We start from the raw sequence: 23,873 nt of genomic DNA on the forward strand, positions 1-23,873 counted from the left end.
TTTTCTAAAGGTATATATTGACCCCTAGTGGCAGAAACACCACATACGCACAGAACTGCAAGGTATTACCCAATGCACCTTACTAGTTTAAACAGACAGAAACACCTACATCTAGCTAGGAGAGAGGCCAAGCTGTGAACAGTTTTTATAAAACCAAGCTAGCTGTGAAGTATGAACATTATATGGCCTCCGTTATAAAAGGTGTGGGAGGATACTGTATGTGCCCCCTAACTACCCACATGTACATATTACCTCAACTACCTCAACTAGCCGGTGACCCCGCACATTGACTCTGCACCGTTACCCCCCTGTATATATAGCCTCCCTACTGTCACTTTATTTTACTTCTGCTCTTTGTTTTTCTCAACACTTTTTTTTTTGTTGTTGTTGTTTTATTCTTACTTTTTTTGTTTAAAATAAACGCACTGTTGGTTAAGGGCTGTAAGTAAGCATTTCACTGTAATGTCTGCACTTGTTGTATTCGGCGCATGTGACCAATAAAATTTGATTTGATTTGATTTGATTTGAACTAACCAGCTCAATCCACTGGTCGGACATCATCAGGCAGCCAAGGTTCTACTGAAAGCTATGATTGCCAGTGCATAGTTCACACAACGTAGGCGTAGATACTCCCTGCTTATTTCCATTTTGTATGTAATACTTCTAAAGTAGGTGTGTCCTATCACATCGTGCATCTATAACTCGTCCCACCAGCCTCCTCTATCAATGTTTTACCAAAACATTCATGTGACAAAAAAGTCAAATCCATATGACAAGTTATTTTACTAACAGTCTAATCATACACAGAACCGTATTCCGTTTCAGTTTTACAAACAAACCATTAGTTGTGCCAGTTTCCAAAGCTCAGTATGTGGAGTAGAACTGACTGCTAATTCCTAAAGTAAATATCAGCAAACTCTTTTGTAGCCGTTTATTCACAGATGAAATAAAACCAGGAGGACGGCACAGGATTCAAACCGTTCCCTCATCATATGGAGGGTACAGGAAACAAACCGTTCCCTCATCATATGGAGGGTACAGGAAACAAACCGTTCCCTCATCATATGGAGGGTACAGGAAAACAAACTGTTCCCTCATCATATGGAGGGTACAGGAAACAAACCGTTCCCTCATCATATGGAGGGTACAGGAAAACAAACCGTTCCCTCATCATATGGAGGGTACAGGAAAACAAACCGTTCCCTCATCATATGGAGGGTACAGGAAAACAAACTGTTCCCTCATCATATGGAGGGTACAGGAAAACAAACTGTTCCCTCATCATATGGAGGGTACAGGAAAACAAACCGTTCCCTCATCATATGGAGGGTACAGGAAAACAAACCGTTCCCTCATCATATGGAGGGTACAGGAAAACAAACCGTTCCCTCATCATATGGAGGGTACAGGAAAACAAACCGTTCCCTCATCATATGGAGGGTACAGGAAAACAAACTGTTCCCTCATCATATGGAGGGTACAGGAAAACAATGTTGACAGGATAACGAGTGCTACTCAGCAAGTTATGTCACAAGGAGGAAGTTCAAACCTGGAAGTTAATCCATTCTGTGTGTGTCATATAACATCTAATCCAATCAAATGAGATAAAACTCAAATAAAAGGCAATACAATAAATGAATAACATAACATAACACAAAGAGGTCAAAAAATATCAACAACGGGTCAAACTGTCCCATAGCAGTCCTACAAACTGTCCCATAGCAGTCCTACAAACTGTTCCATAGCAGTCCTACAAACTGTCCCATAGCAGTCCTACAAACTGTTCCATAGCAGTCCTACAAACTGTCCCATAGCAGTCCTACAAACTGTTCCATAGCAGTCCTACAAACTGTCCCATAGCAGTCCTACAAACTGTTCCATAGCAGTCCTACAAACTGTTCCATAGCAGTCCTACAAACTGTTCCATAGCAGTCCTACAAACTGTCCCATAGCAGTCCTACAAACTGTCCCATAGCAGTCCTACAAACTGTTCCATAGCAGTCCTACAAACTGTCCCATAGCAGTCCTACAAACTGTCCCATAGCAGTCCTACAAAGTAACGTACCCAGTTTTATAGGCGTGTCACAGTAAAAAGAGAGAGGGTCTTGAGACAAACCCTTACATCCAACAGGACTGTCTTTTACTTGTTCCAGTTCTTGAGGATAGCCTCCGCTGCATCCAGAGTGCTGTCTTGCTACAGAAACACACAGACAGGTAATGAGATGCGTTCCCCAATATTCACGTCATTATATCATACCGTTTTCCTGAATGAGAGAACCCATGTTTACCTTGATGAAGCATAGGCGGATGTATTTCTCAAACTGCTTCTTGGAAGCATCACCACAGAACGCAGTGACCGGAATGGCTGCCAGTTTCTACAACAAACACGACAATAACAAAACACGTCAACACACTCTGGAGAGTTCAACTTGTTGATTAGTAATTCTCCTTATGTGAACTAGTTCTACATTCAACATGCCTTTTTTTTTTTACTCCTACGACGTTAACGTACAGCAATTACTCTGCAATTCACCGTGTGATAAGTGATATTTCATGTTAAAATGTTCCCTAAAACTGCTGTTACCAGGTGTGCGTCCAAAACGGCACCCTATTCCCTACCTAGTGCACTACATTCGACTGGCCAAATATAGTGCACTATAAAGGGAATAGGGTTCCATTTGGGACGCTGCCGAGATGAGGCATCATGGTGTTGGTTTTTCTTACCTTCTCCTTAATCATCCACTTGACAAACTTGTAGTCGTACGGCTCATCGTCTCCCATATGAGACAAGTCCTGATCTACAACCATGAAAAATACAGTATTGTCAAATACTACAGCCAGTTCATAATGAAGGGTCCTTGTTGTTGTTGTTGTTGTTGTTGTTACGCCAAACAGTCTGCAGGTAGGAACTGGTTCTGTTTTGGTCCATCCTCTTCGTACCTACTGTTACATAAGGCAGAGAAAGGACCTCTCTACTTCTGATCATCCCAAGTCTGCTTGGTAGCCTGGCCCAGCTTAGCTTTATTTTCTAATTTCCTTGGACATTACAGTAAATGGAAGATCTTATGTCATCTTTACCACACTGTTATCACATCTACACAACCAAGTAAACCTTTTCTATTTTCATAAAAAGTGTATCTTACTAAGGGGTGTGACGTCCACGCACATGAAGTACCCTCCCTCGGGTATTATAGGAGACATGCCAACGTCCTGTAGGAAGGCAGCCATGCGGTCCCTCTTCCCCTCCAGCTCCACAGCCAGAGAGGTGAAGTAACACTCAGGCCGACCCATCAGCTCATAGTCCCTCAGCAGGCCCTGGGCCACAGCCTCCTGCAGAAACAGATCATAGCTCGAAAATAATCTCTTAATATACACTACCGGTCTAAAGTTTTAGAACACTTTATTTTTACTATTTTCTATGTTGTAGAATAATAGTGAAGACATCAAAACTATGAAATAACACATATGGAATCATGTAGTAACCAAAAAAAGTGTTAAACAAATCAAAATATATTTTATATTTGAGATTCTTCAAATAGCCACCCTTTGCCTTGATGACAGTTTTGCACACTCTTGGCATTCTCTCAACCAGCTACACCTGGAATGTTTTTCCAACAGTCTTGAAGAATTCCCATATGCTGAACACTTGTTGGCTGCTTTTCCTTCACTCTGCGGTCCGACTCATCCCAAACCATCTCAATTTGGTTGAGGTCGGGGGATTGTGGAGGCCAGGTCATCTGATGCAGCACTCCATCACTCTCCTTCTTGGTAAAATACCCTTACACAGACTGGAGGTGTGTTGGGTCATTGTCCTGTTGAAAAACAAAATGATAGTCCCACTAAGCCCAAACCAGATGGGATGGCGTATCGCTGCAGAATGCTGTGGGAGCCACGCTGGTTAAGTGTGTCTTGAATTCTAAATAAATCACAGACAGTCACCAGTAAAGCACCCCCACACCATAACACCTCCTCCTCCATGTTGTACGGTGGGAAATACACATGCAGAGATCATCCGTTCAACCACACCGCGTCTCACAAAGACACGGCGGTTGGAACCATCGATCTCAAATTAGGACTCCAGACCAAAGGACAGATTTCCACCGGTCTAATGTCCATTGCTCGTGTTTCTTGGCCCAAGCAAGTCTCATCTTCTTATTGGTGTCCTTTAGTAGTGGTTTCTTTGCAGCAATTCGACCATGAAGGCCTGATTCACACAGTCTCCTCTGAACAGTTGATGTTGAGATGTGTCTGTTACTTGAACTCTGTGAAGCTTTTATTTGGACTGCAATTTCTGAGGCTGGTAACTCTAATGAACTTATCCTCTCCAGCAGAGGTAACTCTGGGTCTTCCGTTCCTGTGGCGGTCCTCATGAGAGCCAGTTTCATCATGGCGCTTGATGGTTTTTGCAACTGCACTTGAAGAAACTTTCAAAGTTCTTGACATTTTCCGGATTGACTGACCTTAATGTCTTAAAGTAATGATGGACTGTCGTTACTCTTTGCTCATTTGAGCAGTTTTTTTTCCATAATATGGACTTGGTCTTTTACCAAATAGGGCTATCTTCTGTATACCCCCCTACCTTGTCATAACACAACTGATTGGCTCAAAGGTTTAAGAAGGCACACCGGTTAATTCAAATGCATTCCAGGTGACAACCTCATGAAGCTGGTTGAGAGAATGCCAAGAGTGTGCACAAAACTGTCATCAAGGCAAAGGGTGGCTATTTGAAGAATCTCAAATATAAAATAAACTTTTTTGGTTACTACATGATTCCATATGTGCTATTTCATAGTTTTGATGTCTTCACTATTATTCTACAATGTAGAAAATAGTACAAATTAAGAAAAACCCTTGAATGAGTAGGTGTTCTAAAACTTTTGACCAGTAGTGTACATACATTATTCAAAGCCCTATGGGCCCTGGTCAAAAGTAGTGCACTATCTAGGGAATAGGGTGCCATTTTGGATGCAGGCATAGATTTCCATTCTCTCACAACAAGGCAAAATGCGTTCTGTTTTGATGAGGCTTTGGTTTTTGACAACCGTAATTGATTTCCCACTGATTTTGATTTCTTAACACTTCAATGTAAATAAAATGTTGCTTCATTGATGAGCAGGCCTTACCTGCAGCGGTGTTGGACAGGTGTACAAGGTGTTCTGCATAACAGTCTGAAGGTGCCTTATCAGGTGTTCTGGTCCTATGGACCAGCCAAGCTGCACAACAAAGACTACTGGTCAGAATATACACAACCATTTCAATAAACTCAACTTCACCTGATCAAACACAAAGACACACGATCTGACACACACACACACGATCGGACACACACACTTAATAAGCATGGGGTAAGTCTACGTTGTCGTCTACTACTCTAGAAGTCAAGACAGAGGTTTCCCATGGTAAAAGGAATCACTACTCTCTAGAAGTCATGACAGAGGTTTCCCATGGTAAAAGGAATCACTACTCTCTAGAAGTCATCATTACAGAGGTTTCCCATGGTAAAAGGAATCCCTACTCTGTAGAAGTCAAGACAGAGGTTTCCCATGGTAAAAGGAATCCCTACTCTTTAGAAGTCATCATGACAGAGGTTTCCCATGGTAAAAGGAATCACTACTCTGTAGAAGTCATCATTACAGAGGTTTCCCATGGTAAAAGGAATCACTACTCTAGAAGTCATCATTACAGAGGTTTCCCATGGTAAAAGGAATCCCTACTCTGTAGAAGTCATCATTACAGAGGTTTCCCATGGTAAAAGGAATCCCTACTCTTTAGAAGTCATCATGACAGAGGTTTCCCATGGTAAAAGGAATCACTACTCTAGAAGTCATCATTACAGAGGTTTCCCATGGTAAAAGGAATCCCTACTCTGTAGAAGTCAAGACAGAGGTTTCCCATGGTAAAAGGAATCCCTACTCTTTAGAAGTCATCATGACAGAGGTTTCCCATGGTAAAAGGAATCACTACTCTAGAAGTCATCATTACAGAGGTTTCCCATGGTAAAAGGAATCACTACTCTAGAAGTCATCATTACAGAGGTTTCCCATGGTAAAAGGAATCCCTACTCTGTAGAAGTCATCATTACAGAGGTTTCCCATGGTAAAAGGAATCCCTACTCTGTAGAAGTCATCATTACAGAGGTTTCCCATGGTAAAAGGAATCACTACTCTCTAGAAGTCATCATTACAGAGGTTTCCCATGGTAAAAGGAATCCCAGCCCTTACCTTCCAGCCTGTCACACTAAAGGTCTTCCCTGCACTGCTGATGGTGATCGTTCTGTCCCACATGCCAGGAAGAGTAGCTAGCAAAACGAAGAAGAGGGGTGAGTATACTGTACCCAAGGTAGACAAAAGCAACTATTCAACTAAACTACATTGAACTTAACACAAACCGCAGTTGTTTTCCTTATATGATGTGAGGTATTATGTTCACAGCCTCAAAACAATGTAAATACTGTACCTATTTTGATGTGTTGGTGTCCCTTGTAGATGAGCCATTCATACACCTCATCACTGATGCACAGAGTGTCGTGTTTGATGCAGAGGTCAGCGATAGTCTGAAGCTCATCCTTGGTGAATATCTGGAATATGAGACAAGAAATTGATTAGAAACAGAAGCTCACAAGGCACTGTGATAGGGACAGGGTATTGATGTTTTTAATTATCTTTATTTAACCAGGGTGAACCGTTTAGGCCAGAAGACCTCTTTCACAAGGGAGACCTCGCCAAGATGGCATAGTTCAGACAGTGGAACACACTGGAAAAATGTTTCTCTGACACAACGGCTAGACAGTAATCGCTCAATTGTACGAGGCCTACGTCATGAGCACTGCCGCAGAGGACTTACCTTCCCGATGGGGTTGTTGGGAGTGTTGATAATGATGGCCTTGGTCTTGGAGGTGAATTTACTGGCTAGCTCCTCTGGATCCAGGACCCAGTCAGCGCTGGAGATACTAGTGGTCGTCTTATTAGACCTCTGAGATGTCAGTGAGGAAGACAAGAGAGAGAGAAATCAAAGACTGCAGTCATTCTGGAATATGTATGTTTCCAACAATGACTCAAAACCTCTTGTCTATAATATGTTGAATAGTGGTAGACTTACAAGTCGTAATGGTATCAAGACCGGTGTGGCCCCTGCCATTCGAACCATGGGTACATAGCAATCAAAGAAGGGTTCGATAATTATAACCTAGAGAGGAGAGAGAATGGAACTACAAGGGTAACTTTTATGAAACATTATGAAAATGTTAAAACGGTCCAAAAAGGGTTACATGTCCTAGCCTGGTCCCAAATCTGTTTGTTACGACCATAGGAGTTGGCAATACAACACAAACAGTTCTGGTACCAGGCTAAATATGAGTCGGTAGGTTTTAAACAAAGAATAACCCCCTCACCTCATCTCCCACCTCCACCAGTGCCTGCATGGTACTGAATAAGGATCCATAGCCCCCTACTGTGACCAGTATCTCCTTGAAAGGATCAATCTGGTGTCCGTACACTTTCCCATACACCTGAGAAAGAGCCTTCACCAGAGACGGGTGGCCCTGTAAGAGATCAAACAAAGTGCTAGTGTCAAGAGAAGCAATTCAGGATCATGTACTCTTATACACGGATGGAGGCAATCTAATACCAATGTTTATTTAACAGAGCTTGCTGTGTACTGTACTGTTCTGTGAAGTGACCACGACCCTGTTATGCATTGCATGACTACAGTCTCCCGAGTGGCGCAGTGGTCTAAGGCACTGCATCGCAGTGTTAGCTGTGCCACTAGAGATCCTGGTTCGAATCCAGGCTCTGTCGTAGCCGGCCGCGACCGGGAGACCCCATGGGGCGGCGCATAATTGGCCCAGCGTTGTCCAGGGTAGGGGAGGGAATGGCCGGCAGGGATGTAGCTCAGTTGGTAGAGCATGGCGTTTGCAACGCCAGGGTTGTGGGTTCGATTCCCACGGGGGGCCAGTATGATAAATATAAAATAATGTATGCACTAACTGTAAGTCGCTCTGGATAAGAGCGTCTGCTAAATGACTAAAATGTAAATGTACAGTTTACCAGTTTAGCTCAGAATGATCTATAACTTACACACACATGAATCTATACAGTTGCAGGCTGGCTGGCTGGCTACATCATTAAACACTCAATATGCCCGCCACTGCCAATGACTATATGTTGGTGCACTTAATGTAGGCCTACAATATTACATTTCAATAGATAGATACTCTGTTATTAGACTTACAAAGCCTCTTGTGTACTGGTTGAGCTTGTCCACTGCAGCAGCGTTGGCTAGGCCCTCCTTGACGTAGGCGGGGGGAGGGATGTCGGGGTAGCCCTGGCCCAGGTTCACTATGGTGGGGTCTGCTGCCACCGAGGTGAACGCCACCCTGACACCAACACAGACCGTTAGTTACTGCGCCTTTAATTCATGAAATGAAGGAATGTTTGTAAGCACGTTACGATCTCCCCCAAGAGGGACATTATTGGAGTTTCAGGTTTCTTTCAAGTTTTATTATTCGTGTGTACGTACGGGATAAACATGGTATACACCGTCCAATGAACAGACTTACTTGCACACCGCAAAGCAGTGGTTAGCAGAGTTTGAGACTCATTCCCGCCAGGTGCTGCCCTGGTTTCGGAAGTGGGACCAACGTACAGGTCGTGGTGACCTGTCAACGAACTTACCAAACATTCTTGTCCAGTCCCTCAATCCTTTTGGAGTTCGTATGCCTTGATGATGCCATAACGCGCTGAGACGAAGAAATTGAGATGCCAGCATTAAGCAAGAACATCTACGTTCAACATTATATTAGGCTATAACAACGTATAAACATTTCATAACACTCACCTGTGAGTAGGAGAGGTTTCTGATACAGTTGATGTTAATCAAGCGGCATGCAGAGCTGAAGGTTCGATGTGCAATGTTCATATCTGCAAAACAGTGCAGATGAATAGCATTTTTCAATTGACAGATCAACACTGCAATACAAAACTGATGATCCCAAAGGTACAGCAGAATTATTTATTTTTTTCCTATATGACAGCTATATTTCTGCCACAACACATGACAATCACTAATACTGATTGATTGCACAGCATGAATAACCACATAGCTACAACCAGTCGGGCTGGCTGTTACCATAGCTACAACCAGTCGGGCTGGCTGTTACCATAGCTACAACCAGTCGGGCTGGCTGTTACCATAGCTACAACCAGTCGGGCTGGCTGTTACCATAGCTACAACCAGTCGGGCTGGCTGTTACCATAGCTACAACCAGTCGGGCTGGCTGTATGCATAGCTACAACCAGTCGGGCTGGCTGTTACCATAGCTACAACCAGTCGGGCTGGCTGTAGGCATAGCTACAGGAAGTAGGGGTGCTGAAGCACCCCCTGAAAAATCAGAATTTAAAAAAATATTAATTTTAAAAAAGAATCATTTTTATTTTAATCACTGAATTAAATATTAATAATACAGTTGAAGTCGGAAGTTTACATACACTTATGTTGGAGTCATTAAAACCCGTTTTTCAACCACTCCACAAATTTCTTGTTAACAAACTATAGTTTTGGCAAGTCGATTAGGACATCTACATTGTGCATGACACAAGTAATTTTTCCAATAATTGTTACAGACAGATTATTTCACTTATAATTCACTGTATCACAATTCTAGTGGGTCAGAAGTTTACATACACTAAGTTGACTGTGCCTTTAAACAGCTTGGAAAATTCCAGAAAAATATGTCATGGCTTTAGAAGCTTCTGATAGGCTAATTGACATAATTTGAGTCAATTGGAGGTGTACCTGTGGATGTATTTCAAGGCCTTCCTTCAAACTCAGTGCCTCTTTGCTTGAAATCATGGGAAAATCAAAAGAAATCAGCCAAGACCACGCAGCCGTCATACCGCTCAGGAAGGAGACGCGTTCTGTCTCCTAGAGATGAACGTACTTTGGTGCGAAAAGTGCAAATCAATCCCAGAAAAACAGCAAAGGACCTTGTGAATATGCTGGAGGAAACGGGTACAAAAGTATCTATATCCACAGTAAAACGAGTCCTATATCGACATAACCTGAAAGGCCGCTCAGCAAGGAAGAAGCCACTATTCCAAAATCGCCATAAAAAAGCCAGACTACGGTTTGCAACTGCACATGGGGACAAAGATCGTACTTTTTGGAGAAATGTCCTCTGGTCTGATTAAACAAAAATAGAACTGTTTGGCCATAACGACCATCGTTATGTTTGGAGGAAAAAGGAGGTGCTTGCAAGCCGAAGAACACCATCCCAACCGTGAAGCACAGGGGTGGCAGCATCATGCTGTGGGGGTGCTTTGCTGCAGGAGGGACTGGTGCACTTCACAAAATAGATGGCATCATGAGGAAGGAAAATGATGTGGATATATTGAAGCAACATCTCAAGACATCAGTCAGGAAGTTAAAGCTTGATCGCAAATGGGTCTTCCAAATGGACAATGACCCCAAGCATACTTCCAAAGTTGTGCCAAAATGGCTTAAGGACAACAAAGTCAAGGTATTGGAGTGGCCATCACAAAGCCCTGACCTCAATCCTATAGAACATTTGTGGGCAGAACTGAAAAGGCGTGTGCCAGCAAGAAGGCTTACAAACCTGACTCAGTTACACCAGCTCTGTCAGGAGGAATGGGCCAAAATTCACCCAATCTATTGTGGGAAGCTTGTAGAAGGCTACCCGAAACGTTTGACCCAAGTTAAACAATTTAAAGGCAATGCTACCAAATACTAATTGAGTGTATGTAAACTTCTGACCCACTGGGAATGTGATGAAAGAAATAAACGCTGAAATAAATCATTCTCTCTACTATTATTCTGACATTTCACATTCTTAAAATAATGTGGTGATCCTAACTGACCTAAGACAGGACATTTTTTACTAGGATTAAATGTCACGAATTGTGAAAAACTGAGTTTAAATGTATTTGGCTAAGGTGTATGTAAACTTCCTACTTCAACTGTATGTTATGAACTGAATATGCTTGTCAACAACAGCCAGTGTTCATTTTTTATATATTTTTTTATCTGTAACCTAATCTGACTGTTACCGTCAATCTAACAACTGCTCGGCAATTGCGATACAGCTTTGATAATTTCCAATTTAATTAACTAAACATGGCCATTAATAATTGCATAATAACACAATCCTACAACAACACACTGAAGTTAATTATTAAATCCGTTTGCCAGCTCCAGGTAGGCTACACAAGTGCCACAAATTGATTTGCAATGACTCCAGTGATAGTCATTTCAACATATTTATTGTATCAAATGGTAGCCTACAGTAGTCTACAATGGCATATATACTGAGCAAAAATATAAACGCAACATGCAACAATTTCAAAGACTTTCCAGGAAGAACCAGTCAGTGAATTGAAAGCATTTTTTTGTTTTTTAGCAGATGCTCTTTTCCAGAGCGACTTACATGAGCAACAGATTTTTCACCTAGTTGGCTCTGGGATTTGAACCAGCAACCTTTCAGTTACTGACTTTTCAATGACTACCTCATCTCTTTACCCCACACATACAATTATCTGTAAGGTCCGTCAGTCGAGCAGTGAATTTCAAACACAGATTCAACCACAAAGACCAGGGAGGTTTTCCAATGCCTCACAAAGAAGGGCACCTATTGGTAGATGGGTAAAAAAAATTAACAGGCAGACATTGAATTACCCTTTGAGCATGGTGAAGTTATTAATTACACTTTGGATTATGTATCAATACACCCAGTCACTACAAAGATACACGCCAATTACAGAGTTTAATGGCCGTGCAGCAGCAGCGGTCGGGAGAGGTTGTGTTTTTCTCTAGCTCTCTAGCTGGAGGTAAGCAGGAGGTAAGCTTCTCATTTGGTGTTGAGTAAAGCTTAACCATGTATTAGATCGTAGGTTGGTAGTTAGTTGTAGTTAGGTATGGTATTTATTATAGGTTAGTATTGTTGTTATTGTAGGTTTCCGTAGGTAATTGTAGGTTAGTATCGAAGCACGAGGCTAGCTAGCTAGCGGGTAGCTACTGGTAACGATTAGCTGTTTCCAATGTTAAATGTGCTGCTAGCCAACGTTTAATTTTTGCTGCGTTATGCGTTATGAAAGGAACTAGACACGGACATGAATTCTGTTTAGTGTGCTAACACACTCTTGGCAGTTTGTTGTAACCAAGTATTGGTGCTAAATTGTGTGTTAATGGATGCTAGCTTGCTAGTTAGCTACGGCGTCATAGCTAGGTATCGTGGGTAGTTACTGTGTCTTGGCAGTGTCTTCCGCCGTGCCGGCTGTAGCACGAGCGAGCTAACTAGCCGTTTTTTCGAACAGAGTCAGAGTCAACACAGTAGCCATTGTGTGCCGGGTGTAGCACGAAGCTAGCTAGCTAGCCGTTCTTCAAACAAAGTCAACACAGTGGCCATTGCTAGCTACCCAACACGACCAGCGAACTGTACGGTAGTAGCTAATTACAATATACTTGTCCTAGCTAGCCAACGTTGAATCATTGCTGCGTCATGAAAGGAACTTGACACAGACACGAATGATCTGTTTAGTGTGTTATCACACTATTGGTGGTTTGCTGTGACCAAGTGTTTGTGCTAAACTGTGTGTTACTGGATGCTAGCATGCTAGTTAGCTAGTTAACACACTATTGGTGGTTTGTTGTGACCAAGTATTGGTGCTTAACTGTGTGTTAAACTGTGTGTTATTGGATGCTAGCATGCTAGTCAGCTATGGTGTCATAGTTAGCTAGCTGAATAAAGTGGGTTGAGTCTATTCCTTTAAACATTGAACAACTGTGGTTCACAACAATTTCTGATTTCTAAAGGTGGAAGTTGGGAGAGTTTCTTGTTCGGGTGGTTCAGTGAAACAATTTTAGTTTCTGAGGTAGAAGTTTTTGGTGAGGGAGGCCCCCTCTCTCCTCTCCCAGATGCTTAGCTCATTTCATTCCGATCTCCTCTGCATTTTTGTAGCCATTTGCTACAGCCTGTCAACTATGCCTCTGCCTATCCCTGTTCTCTCCTCTCTGCACAGGCTACACAAACAACGCACCACACCGCGCGGCTGCTGCCTCTCTAACCTGGTGGTCCCTGCACGCACCCCTCACCTGGAGTTCCAGGTCGCAGGCAGCCTCTGGAACTGCCGTTCTGCTGCCAACAAAGCTGACTTCATCCCAGCCTATGCCAACCTCCAGTCCCTCGACTTCCTGGCGCTGACGGAAACATGGATCACCACTGAAAACACGGCTACTCCTACTGCTCTCTCCTCGTCTGACCATGTGTTCTCGCATACCCCGAGAGCATCTGGTCAGAGGGGTGGTGGTACAGGAATCCTCATCTCTCCCAAGTGGACATTCTCAATTTTTCCCCTAACCCATCTGTCTATCTCCTCATTTGAATTCCATGCTGTCACAGTCACTAGCCCATTTAAGCTTAATATCCTTGTCATCTATCGCCCTCCAGGTTCCCTTGGAGAGTTCATCAACGAGCTTGACGCCTTGATAAGTTCCTTTCCTGAGGATGGCTCACCCCTCACAGTTTTGGGGGATTTCAACCTCCCTATGTCCACGTTTGACTCATTTCTCTCTGCCTCCTTCTTTCCACTCCTCTCCTCTTTTGACCTCACCCTCTCACCGTCCCCCTACTCACAAGGCAGGCAATACGCTTGACCTCATCTTCACTAGATGCTGCTCCTCTACTAATCTCACTGCAACTCCCCTCCAAGTCTCCGACCACTACTTTGTTTCCTTTTCTCTCTCGCTCTCCTCCCACACTACTCACTCTGCCCCTACACAGATGGTAATGCGCCGCCGCAACCTTCGCTCTCTCTCTCTCCATCATACATTACATTTTACATTTTAGTCATTTAGCAGACGCTCTTATCCAGAGCGACTTACAGGAGCAATTAGGGTTAAGTGCCTTGCTCAAGGGCACATTAACGTCATTTAGCAGACGCTCTTAGCCAGAGCGACTCACAAATTGGTGCGTTCACCCTATAGCCAGTGGGATAACCACTTTACAATTGGGGGGTGGGAAGGATTCCTTTATCCTATCCCAGGTATTCCTTAAAGAGGTGGGGTTTCAAATGTCTCCGGAAGGTGGTGAGTGACTCCGCTGTCCTGGCGTCGTGAGGGAGCTTGTTCCACCATTGGGGTGCCAGAGCAGCGAACAGTTTTGACTGGGCTGAGCGGGAACTATGCTTCCGCAGAGGAAGGGGAGCCAGCAGGCCAGAGGTGGATGAGCGCAATGCCCTCGTTTGGGTGTAGGGACTGATCAGAGCCTGAAGGTACAGAGGTGCCGTTCCCCTCACTGCTCCATAGGCAAGCACCATGGTCTTGTAGCGGATGCGAGCTTCAACTGGAAGCCAGTGGAGTGTGCGGAGGAGGGGGTGACGTGAGAGAACTTGGGAAGGTTGAACACCAGACGGGCTGCGGCATTCTGGATGAGTTGTAGGGGTTTAATGGCACAGGCAGGGAGGCCAGCCAACAGCGAGTTGCAGTAGTCCAGACGGGGAGATGACAAGTGCCTGGATTAGGACCTGTGCCGCTTCCTGTGTAAGGCAGGGTGCGTACTCTCCGAATGTTGTAGAGCATGAACCTGCAGGAGCGGGTCACCGCCTTGATGTTGGCGGAGAACGACAGGGTGTTGTCCAGGGTCACGCCTAGGCTCTTCGCACTCTGGGAGGAGGACACAGCGGAGTTGTCAACCGTGATGGCGAGATCATGGAACGGGCAGTCCTTCCCCGGGAGGAAGAGCAGCTCCGTCTTGCCAGGGTTCAGCTTGAGGTGGTGATCCGTCATCCATGCTGATATGTCTGCCAGACATGCAGAGATGCGATTCGCCACCTGGTTATCAGAAGGGGGAAAGGAGAAGATTAGTTGTGTATCGTCAGCGTAGCAATGATAGGAGAGACCATGTGAGGATATGACAGAGCCAAGTGACTTGGTGTATAGGGAGAAAAGGAGAGGGCCTAGGAACTGAGCCTTGGGGACACCAGTGGTGAGAGCACGTGGTGCGGAGACAGCTTCTCGCCACGCCACTTGGTAGGAGCGACCGGTCAGGTAGGACGCAATCCAGGAGTGAGCCGCGCCGGAGATGCCCAGCTCGGAGAGGGTGGAGAGGAGGATCTGATGGTTCACAGTATCAAAGGCAGCAGACAAGTCTAGAAGGACAAGAGCAGAGGAGAGAGAGTTAGCTTTAGCAGTGCGGAGAGTCTCCGTGACACAGAGGAGAGCAGTCTCAGTTGAATGACCAGTCCTGAAACCTGATTGGTTTGGATCAAGAAGGTCATTCTGAGAGAGATAGCAAGAGAGTTGGCTAAAGACGGCACGCTCAATAGTTTTGGAAAGAAAAGAGAGAAGGGATACTGGTCTGTAGTTGTTGACATCAGTGGGGTCGAGTGTTGGTTTTTTGAGAAGGGGAGCAACTCTCGCTCTCTTGAAGACGGAAGGGACATGGCCGGCGGTCAAGGATGAGTTGATCAGCGAGGTGAGGTAGGGGAGAAGGTCACCGGAGATGGTCTGGAGAAGGGAGGAGGGGATGGGGTCAAGCGGGCAGGTTGTTGGGCGGCCTGCAGTCACAAGTCGCAGGATTTTATCTGGAGAGAGAGGGGAGAAAGAAGTCAAAGCATAGGGTAGGGCAGTGTGAGCAGGACCAGCAGTGTCATTAGACTTAACAAACGAGGATCGGATGTCGTCAACCTTCTTTTCAAAGGGATTCAGGAGGGAGGAAAATGTGGCAAAGAGCTTCCTAGGGTTAGAGGCAGATGCTTGGAATTTAGAGTGGTAGAAGGTGGCCTTAGCAGCAGAAACAGATGAAGAAAATGTAGAGAGGAGGGAGTGAAAAGATGCCAGGTCGGTAGGGAGTTTAGTTTTCTTCCATTTCCGCTCCGCTGCCCGGAGCTCTGTTCTGTGAGCTCGCAGTGAGTCATCAAGCCACGGAGCTGGAGGGAGGACCGAGCCGGCCGGGAGGATAGGGGACACAGAGAGTCAAAGGATGCAGAAAGGGAGGGAGAGGAGGGTTGAGGAGGCAGAATCAGGAGATTGGAGGGAGAAGGATTGAGCAGAGGGGAAGAGATGATAGGATGGAAGAGGAGAGAGTAGTGGGAGAGAGAGAGAGCGAAGGTTGCGGCGGCGCATTACCATCTGTGTAGGGGCAGAGTGAGTAGTGTGGGAGGAGAGCGAGAGAGAAAAGGAAACAAAGTAGTGGTCGGAGACTTGGAGGGAGTTGCAGTGAGATTAGTAGAGGAGCAGCATCTAGTGAAGATGAGGTCAAGCGTATTGCCTGCCTTGTGAGTAGGGGGACGGTGAGAGGGTGAGGTCAAAAGAGGAGAGGAGTGGAAAGAAGGAGGCAGAGAGAAATGAGTCAAACGTGGACATAGGGAGGTTGAAATCCCCCAAAACTGTGAGGGGTGAGCCATCCTCAGGAAAGGAACTTATCAAGGCGTCAAGCTCGTTGATGAACTCTCCAAAGGGAACCTGGAGGGCGATAGATGACAAGGATATTAAGCTTAAATGGGCTAGTGACTGTGACAGCATGGAATTCAAATGAGGAGATAGACAGATGGGTTAGGGGAAAAATTGAGAATGTCCACTTGGGAGAGATGAGGATTCCTGTACCACCACCCCCTCTGACCAGATGCTCTCGGGTATGCGAGAACACATGGTCAGACGAGGAGAGAGCAGTAGGAGTAGCCGTGTTTTCAGTGGTGATCCATGTTTCCGTCAGCGCCAGGAAGTCGAGGGACTGGAGGTTGGCATAGGCTGGGATGAAGTCAGCTTTGTTGGCAGCAGAACGGCAGTTCCAGAGGCTGCCTGCGACCTGGAACTCCAGGTGAGGGGTGCGTGCAGGGACCACCAGGTTAGAGAGGCAGCAGCCGCGCGGTGTGGTGCGTTGTTTGTGTAGCCTGTGCAGAGAGGAGAGAACAGGGATAGGCAGAGGCATAGTTGACAGGCTGTAGCAAATGGCTACAAAAATGCAGAGGAGATCGGAATGAAATGAGCTAAGCATCTGGGAGAGGAGAGAGGGGGCCTCCCTCACCAAAAACTTCTACCTCAGAAACTAAAATTGTTTCACTGAACCACCCGAACAAGAAACTCTCCCAACTTCCACTTTAGAAATCAGAAATTGTTGTGAACCACAGTTGTTCAATGTTTAAAGGAATAGACTCAACCCACTTTATTCAGCTAGCTAACTATGACACCATAGCTGACTAGCATGCTAGCATCCAATAACACACAGTTTAACACACAGTTAAGCACCAATACTTGGTCACAACAAACCACCAATAGTGTGTTAACTAGCTAACTAGCATGCTAGCATCCAGTAACACACAGTTTAGCACAAACACTTGGTCACAGCAAACCACCAATAGTGTGATAACACACTAAACAGATCATTCCGTGTCTGTGTCAAGTTCCTTTCATGGCGCAGCAATGATTCAACGTTGGCTAGCTAGGACAAGTATATTGTAATTAGCTACTACCGTACAGTTCGCTGGTCGTGTTGGGTAGCTAGCAATGGCCACTGTGTTGACTTTGTTTGAAGAACGGCTAGCTAGCTAGCTTGTGCTACACCCGGCACACAATGGCTACTGTGTTGACTCTGACTCTGTTCGAAAAAAAGCGGCTAGTTAGCTCGCTTGTGCTACAGCCGCGCAGCGGAAGACACTGCCAAGACACAGTAACTACCCACGATACCTAGCTATGGCGCCGTAGCTAACTAGCAAGCTAGCATCCATTAACACACAATTTAGCACCAATACTTGGTTACAACAAACTGCCAAGAGTGTGTTAGCACACTAAACAGAATTCATGTCCGTGTCTAGTTCCTTTCATACGCATAACGCAGCAAAAATTAAAGCGTTGGCTAGCAGCACATTTAACATTGGAACAGCTAATCGTTACCAGTAGCTACCCGCTAGCTAGCTAGCCTCGTGCTTCGATACTAACCTACAATTACCTACGGAAACCTACAATAACAACAATACTAACCTATAATAAATACAATACCTAACTACAACTAACTACCAACCTACGATCTAATATATGGTTAAGCTTTACTCAACACCATATGAGAAGCTCTCCACCGTTGCTAGTCGTTGCTAATCGTTACCAGTAGCTACCCGCTAGCTAGCTAGCCTCGTGCTTCGATACTAACCTACAATTACCTACGGAAACCTACAATAACAACAAAATGTAATGATGGATTGCCTGTACTAGTAAGAGGCACTCCATAGAGTGTAGAGAGCAGTTGCAAATTCCTTTCTGCACCAATCATCCAACATTTCTATCTCTTTCAGTAACTTTTCCAAAAGTTTCCAAACTTTTCCAAAAGTACTGAATGTTTATATATATATATATATATATATATATATATATATATATATATATATATATATATATATATAAAAAACATTCATATATAAACTAATGTTCTAATATGCTCATACATATGAACTCATTCATATGTGATGATTCATATATATATATATATATATATATATATATATATATCCATATAGGAATGAAAAATATTTAATGAATTAGACTAGGAGTGGGTTAAAATGTTTTAACTGTTTAAGCAACAGTCGATTGAAACCACCAACTGAGAGAATGTCTGAAATATAATGAACAAAAATAAACGCAACATGCAACAATTTCAACGATTTTACTAAGTTACAGTTCATATAAGGAAATCAGTCAATTGAAATAAATTCATTAGGCCCTAGGCTATGGATTTCACATGACTGGGAATTCAGATATACATCTGTTGGTCACAGATACCTTTAAAAAATGGGCATACAAATTGCATACAAATTGCCATCGAAAAAATGCAATTGTGTTCGTTGTCCGTAGCATATGCCTTTCCATACCATAACCCCACCGACATCATGGGGCACTCTGTTCACAACGTTGACATCAGCAAACCGCTCACCCACACGACGCCATACACGTGGTCTGCAGTTGTGAGGCCGGTTGGACGTACTGCCAAATTCTCTAAAACGACATTGGAAGTGGCTTTTGGTAGAGAAATTAACATTCAATTATCTGGCAACAGCTCTGATGGTCATTCCTGCAGTCAGCATGCCAATTGCGCACTCCCTCAAAACTTGGAGACATCTGTGGCATTGTGTTGTGTGACAAAACTGCAGATTTTAGAGTCACCTTTTATTGTCCCCAGCACAAGAGGCACCTGTCTAATGACAATCCTGTTTAATCAGCTTCTTGATATGCCACACCTGTCAAGTGGATGGATTATCTTGGCAAAGGAGAAATGCTCACTAACAGGGATGTAAACAAATTTGTGCATCAAATTTGAGAGAAATAAGCTTTTCGTGCATATGGAAAATTTCTGGGATCTTTTATTTCAGCTCATGAAACATGAGACCACCACTTTACATGTTGCCTTTATATTTTTGTTCAGCGTAAATTAATAGGCTACTTGATGGCCAACAGATGCAAATATATCATTCTCCACATTTAAATGTCAGTTTCATTGAGGACTTTTCCCCATAACAGAAGCAAGCAAGAGAGTTCCATAACGTCCACTTAAAATGTCCACTTGCTCATAAATAGCCTACCTACAACTGGTAGAAGGTTGTCACGAGGTGCGCATGTGCTGCTCTGTCTTCTCTCACTCATGTGACTCAGCCAATAGTGAACTAAGCTGCATGCTGCAGTGCCCTCTCAACACACCCCCCTCCGGCCCTCCCCACCGCTCACTCAGCAACAGCCTGTCTCACTGCCTGATAGTTAGCAGCAGCATGTCACAGTGAAATATATATATTTGATGTCATGGCAACCGTGGTGCACCTTACATGTTCTGTTTAGAGGCGAATTGGCTCTGGTAGCCAAAACAGCCAAATACTCTATCTAAACGTTAATGTTCTCAATTGTGGTAGTAGGGTTCTAGAAACATAAAGCCCTCTACTTTCATATCACATCAAAAATAATTTCAATCTCAAAATATACACTTACTGTTTTAACCGGTTTTAACACAGTTGCAGCCCCCAAAGTATTTTTCAGTTACAATACATTTGTGGTGTCCATCTTCCGTTTACACACAGGTGTTAGGAGATGCAGATAGATAGTTAGCATAGGTAGTTGACTGTCTTCCGTCTGTTTACCGTAAACACGCGCTGTAACGTGGAGATATTGCGTGTGGGAACCCTATAAAGGTGTGTATCAATTAAATGAAAGATAGCTAAGGTCCTTATACTTCCAACACCGTATCGCAAGCAATGCGTGTTAATGTTTAGACCAAGCTGTTGGGCTCTTAACAAAACTCCCCTGTACAGAAGACGACTTCGTCTCACTGAGCTTCGTCCAATGACTTATGTGTAATATAATGGAACTGAGGAAGGGTTAGTAGAGTAGATATATAGCTTGCTTCTTAGTATACCCCTCTGGTAGCCTATTTACAAAGAAACTGGTCAAATTATAATAACAACACAGTATACTTTTATTTCGGATTCATTAAAATAAGCAAATAGACACCGTTTGGTACCAGTGACTCAAAACTATTTGCAATGCAGATAAAACATGGGACAGTGCTATCCGGGGTCTTGGGACGTCCCTTCCCTAAACCCTAACCTTAATTAACCCCTTCCCATTTTAAATGTCAAATTCAAATGGGGTAGGGACGTCCCAAGGATTCCGGATTGTAAGGATCATAAAATATGCACCTGAAAATTCAAATTCACTTACTTGCAAATAGACAGAGGAGATGCACGTTTAGTAAAACTACTTCATGTTTTGCTTCGCAAGATTCTACACGTCAAAATATCCCCACCCCCAACTCTGACCAATCGAATCAGTGAATAGAATGGCTCGTAGTTATACAACTGAACACATTAATGATTGACACTTTCGTGATTCAGAGTCTGATATACATGTTTAAAGGTAAAACGTTGATAAACTTATAAAACGTAATAGTTTTGAATCGCAAAGTATTCAATTAAGAAACTTACGACATTAATAAGAAACCCATATTTATTAGGACGCCAAATGTATTAAAATATCCGCAGCAAATAGCAGTGTATGATTTTTGTCATGAAACTTCACTGTACATCATTGAAATTATTTCTGGACAAAAGCATGCAAAGCAAAATAGAATGGCACATGTACTTCAAAGTGACTTTAGGAAATTGCAAGCATACTTACAATTGAAGAATAGGCCTACGATATTTCATGAGAGGAAAAGGTGGATTCCAAGTGAAAATTAGCGTGGCTACTTCTCTCCAGCTCCAGCCATATTAAAGGTACATGCAGCAAATTGTGTTTCAGGCCAATACTGTCCCGCCACTGGTTAGGTATAAAGGGATGGGGCTAAAGAAATGTAACTACTACTGTACAGGGGTTCCCAAAGTTGGGTCCGCGGACGATTATTATGTATTTTTTTTATTTTATTTTTTATCATTTTAAATATTGCTAGCAACAACAGACTAAACGAATTTTGGACAAGGGATCCGTGGAAAAAGTTTAGAGTGTGCAATAGAATTAATTGTGGATGAACAATATTACATTATGTTCTTAACCTTTAGATGCACAACATGGGCCTGGGAGGCTCTCTGGGATATTGGTATCCACAGTAATCCATCAATCCCCCCAAATGTTATTTTGAACATACATGCACTGTAATCTAAGCTTTAAAATTGCAAATGGCACATTCTGACCCATTGCAAAATGTGTAGAATTGCAAGAAATTAGCTTTAAAACAGCAAAACCTTCTCTTTGCCCCATGGCAAAATGTGTAGATTTGCAGGAAATTATCTTTAAAACGGTACATTTTTCTCTCTGATACGCCAAGAGTGGAGCCTATAAAATTTCCAGGGCCCACGGTCTGACTAGTCTGGCCATACACTGTAGAAGTTATAGTAAAACTGTTTGTACAGTATTGTTTTCACACTCTAAAAGGAGTTGTGTTCTGATATTATGAGGGGATCCCTGATGAATTTGCTATAAAGAAATAAAAAAGGGTCTACAATGCAAACCATTTTGGGAACCCCTGTTGTAATTAATTAGGCATCTAATTATATTCCTCAAATATCTGTGTTATCTATTTAAAGGCATGGCTACTGGCATGTGCTAGAGCTAGTGATGCAACCATAGAATTACACATATAATCGAATTTAATAGGATCTATGTGCATGGAATGCTATATAAATCCTTGCATCAGTGATCAACACTACTAATATAACAGTCAATGGCAACACTCAATAAATACACATGTAGCAATGCATAGGCTAATAATAGCAATGCAAAAGCTTGCATTAACAATGTGTGTTAGTTACAAGCTAATAATAACAAATCAAACTCCTAAACCTAACAAATAGACCTAAAAGCCAATTTATAATTGAGCCGAAAATGTGGTCGGAGGGTGTGATGCAATTGCGGAGCCTCCGGAGGCATGCAGAGGCCAAATTAAGCTCCACCGACATGCACCTCTCAAATTTTTTTAACAATGTGGAGGGCACCGTATAGCTCCGCATTGACATGATTGGTTGACGGTAGGTGGGGGCCGGAGGTCCTGTATAAACACAAACTCACTTCCTTGACAACTACCTTCACAACAGCTCTGTGTTGCTCCGCGAAGCGCAAGAAGTATCACTGTAAATGCTGCAGGGCCAATGCAGACATCGGTTTGACCATGCTGCCTCCTTTAATCCTGCAAAGGTCAGACATTGCACACACTAATATACATTTTTCCCAATACCTAAAGGCTCTGCATGGTCAATCCGACATCTGAAGTGGCCGTATAGCATTTACTGCAACACAGCCTCCACAGACATCAGGGCTTTCATACTTCTTGCTCTTAGCTTAGCAGAGCTGTTGTGAAGGAAGTTGTCAAGGAAGTGAGTTTGTGTTTATACAGGACGTACAGCCCTCACCTACTGTCAACCAATCATGTGGAGCTATATGGAGCACCATTGTTAAAAAATTTGAGAGGCCTCTGCATACCTCCAGAGGCTCTGCAATTGAGTCACGCCCTCCATATGAAGCCTCCGACCACATTTCCCGATCAAGCATAAATTGTCTTTTGCCCTTCCCCTAAGTCTTTAACCTAACTCCTAACCCTAAATTTAACCCTACCCCAGCAAATGTTTTGAATTAGCCACCTAGCTAACGTTAGCCACAACAAATTGGAATTCTTAACAATAGCATATGTTTTGCAAATCCGTACCATTGTACGAATTGCAATTCGTAACATATCATAAAAAATGGATGATGGACATACTCAAATTGATACATACCATACGAAACGTAACATCAGAGTGTGTCGGATTACGTTTACTATATTACGTCTACCCCTGTGTCCAGGTTGTCATCTAGGTCGAGGTGGCTGGCCTTTGTAAAGAGTAGGGGTGTGCCAACCTGGCCATACTCTTATTCGCAATTGACCGTTTATAGTCGGATCTGATGATACTCGTGAGCGGGGGAAAACGGAAGTGTTTTAATATGCCTAAATAGATGTTGTCAAAATACTCCCTACAAGTTTATAGACCAAAGAATCTGCAGATTAGGAGCAGCGCGCGGATGGGTGTGTGTCTGTGTCTCAATTTGCAGTGGGCAGTTTGCTGTCACTTAGTCAAGAATGCGCATCGGCAGTTAATCTTTTTTTCCCTACTCTCTCCCCGCTTGTTAGATATTATTATGCACATTGATAGCTTGCTATGGTATCAAACGTCCTCGCCATAGTAGCAGGCTAACAGGAGGCAGCAGCAACCTAAACGACCAGACCGAAACATTCGAGGAGAAGTGATCGGGCGAAATTTAGAAGCGAAGCGAGTGGACGGAGAAATACAGCTTCGCTCTATCCAATCAAAGCAGCAGGATCAACGTACAGCCCGCCCTTCTCTTTCCTGACAGGCAAACTA

General features: G+C 43.6%; 1 protein-coding gene across 7 annotated transcripts; it reads right to left on the reverse strand.

Moving 5' to 3' along the window:
• Positions 1 to 917: 917 nt before the first annotated feature.
• On the reverse strand, positions 918 to 23,771 carry LOC121534148 (kynurenine--oxoglutarate transaminase 3). 7 transcript variants are annotated; one of them, XM_041840659.2, is made up of 14 exons: positions 23,250 to 23,771; positions 8,836 to 8,918; positions 8,673 to 8,737; positions 8,230 to 8,374; positions 7,391 to 7,540; positions 7,099 to 7,185; positions 6,844 to 6,972; positions 6,457 to 6,577; positions 6,222 to 6,298; positions 5,124 to 5,213; positions 3,144 to 3,330; positions 2,725 to 2,798; positions 2,289 to 2,375; positions 918 to 2,194 (listed from the first exon to the last, which is right to left on the reverse strand). In XM_041840659.2, exons 2-14 carry the CDS (start codon positions 8,914 to 8,916, stop codon positions 2,141 to 2,143), a joined length of 1,347 nt encoding a protein of 448 aa, XP_041696593.1. In that variant the 5' UTR covers positions 8,917 to 8,918; positions 23,250 to 23,771; the 3' UTR covers positions 918 to 2,140. The 7 variants fall into 7 exon arrangements, with proteins under 7 accessions (XP_041696593.1, XP_041696592.1, XP_041696594.1 ...); XM_041840658.2 differs by lacking the exon at positions 23,250 to 23,771 and adding an exon at positions 21,160 to 21,301; XM_041840660.2 differs by lacking the exon at positions 23,250 to 23,771 and adding an exon at positions 20,704 to 20,792.
• Between the last annotated feature and the right edge of the window lie 102 nt (positions 23,772 to 23,873).

Source organism: Coregonus clupeaformis, chromosome 20 (assembly GCF_020615455.1).
Source record: "Coregonus clupeaformis isolate EN_2021a chromosome 20, ASM2061545v1, whole genome shotgun sequence".
NCBI lineage: Eukaryota > Metazoa > Chordata > Actinopteri > Salmoniformes > Salmonidae > Coregonus > Coregonus clupeaformis.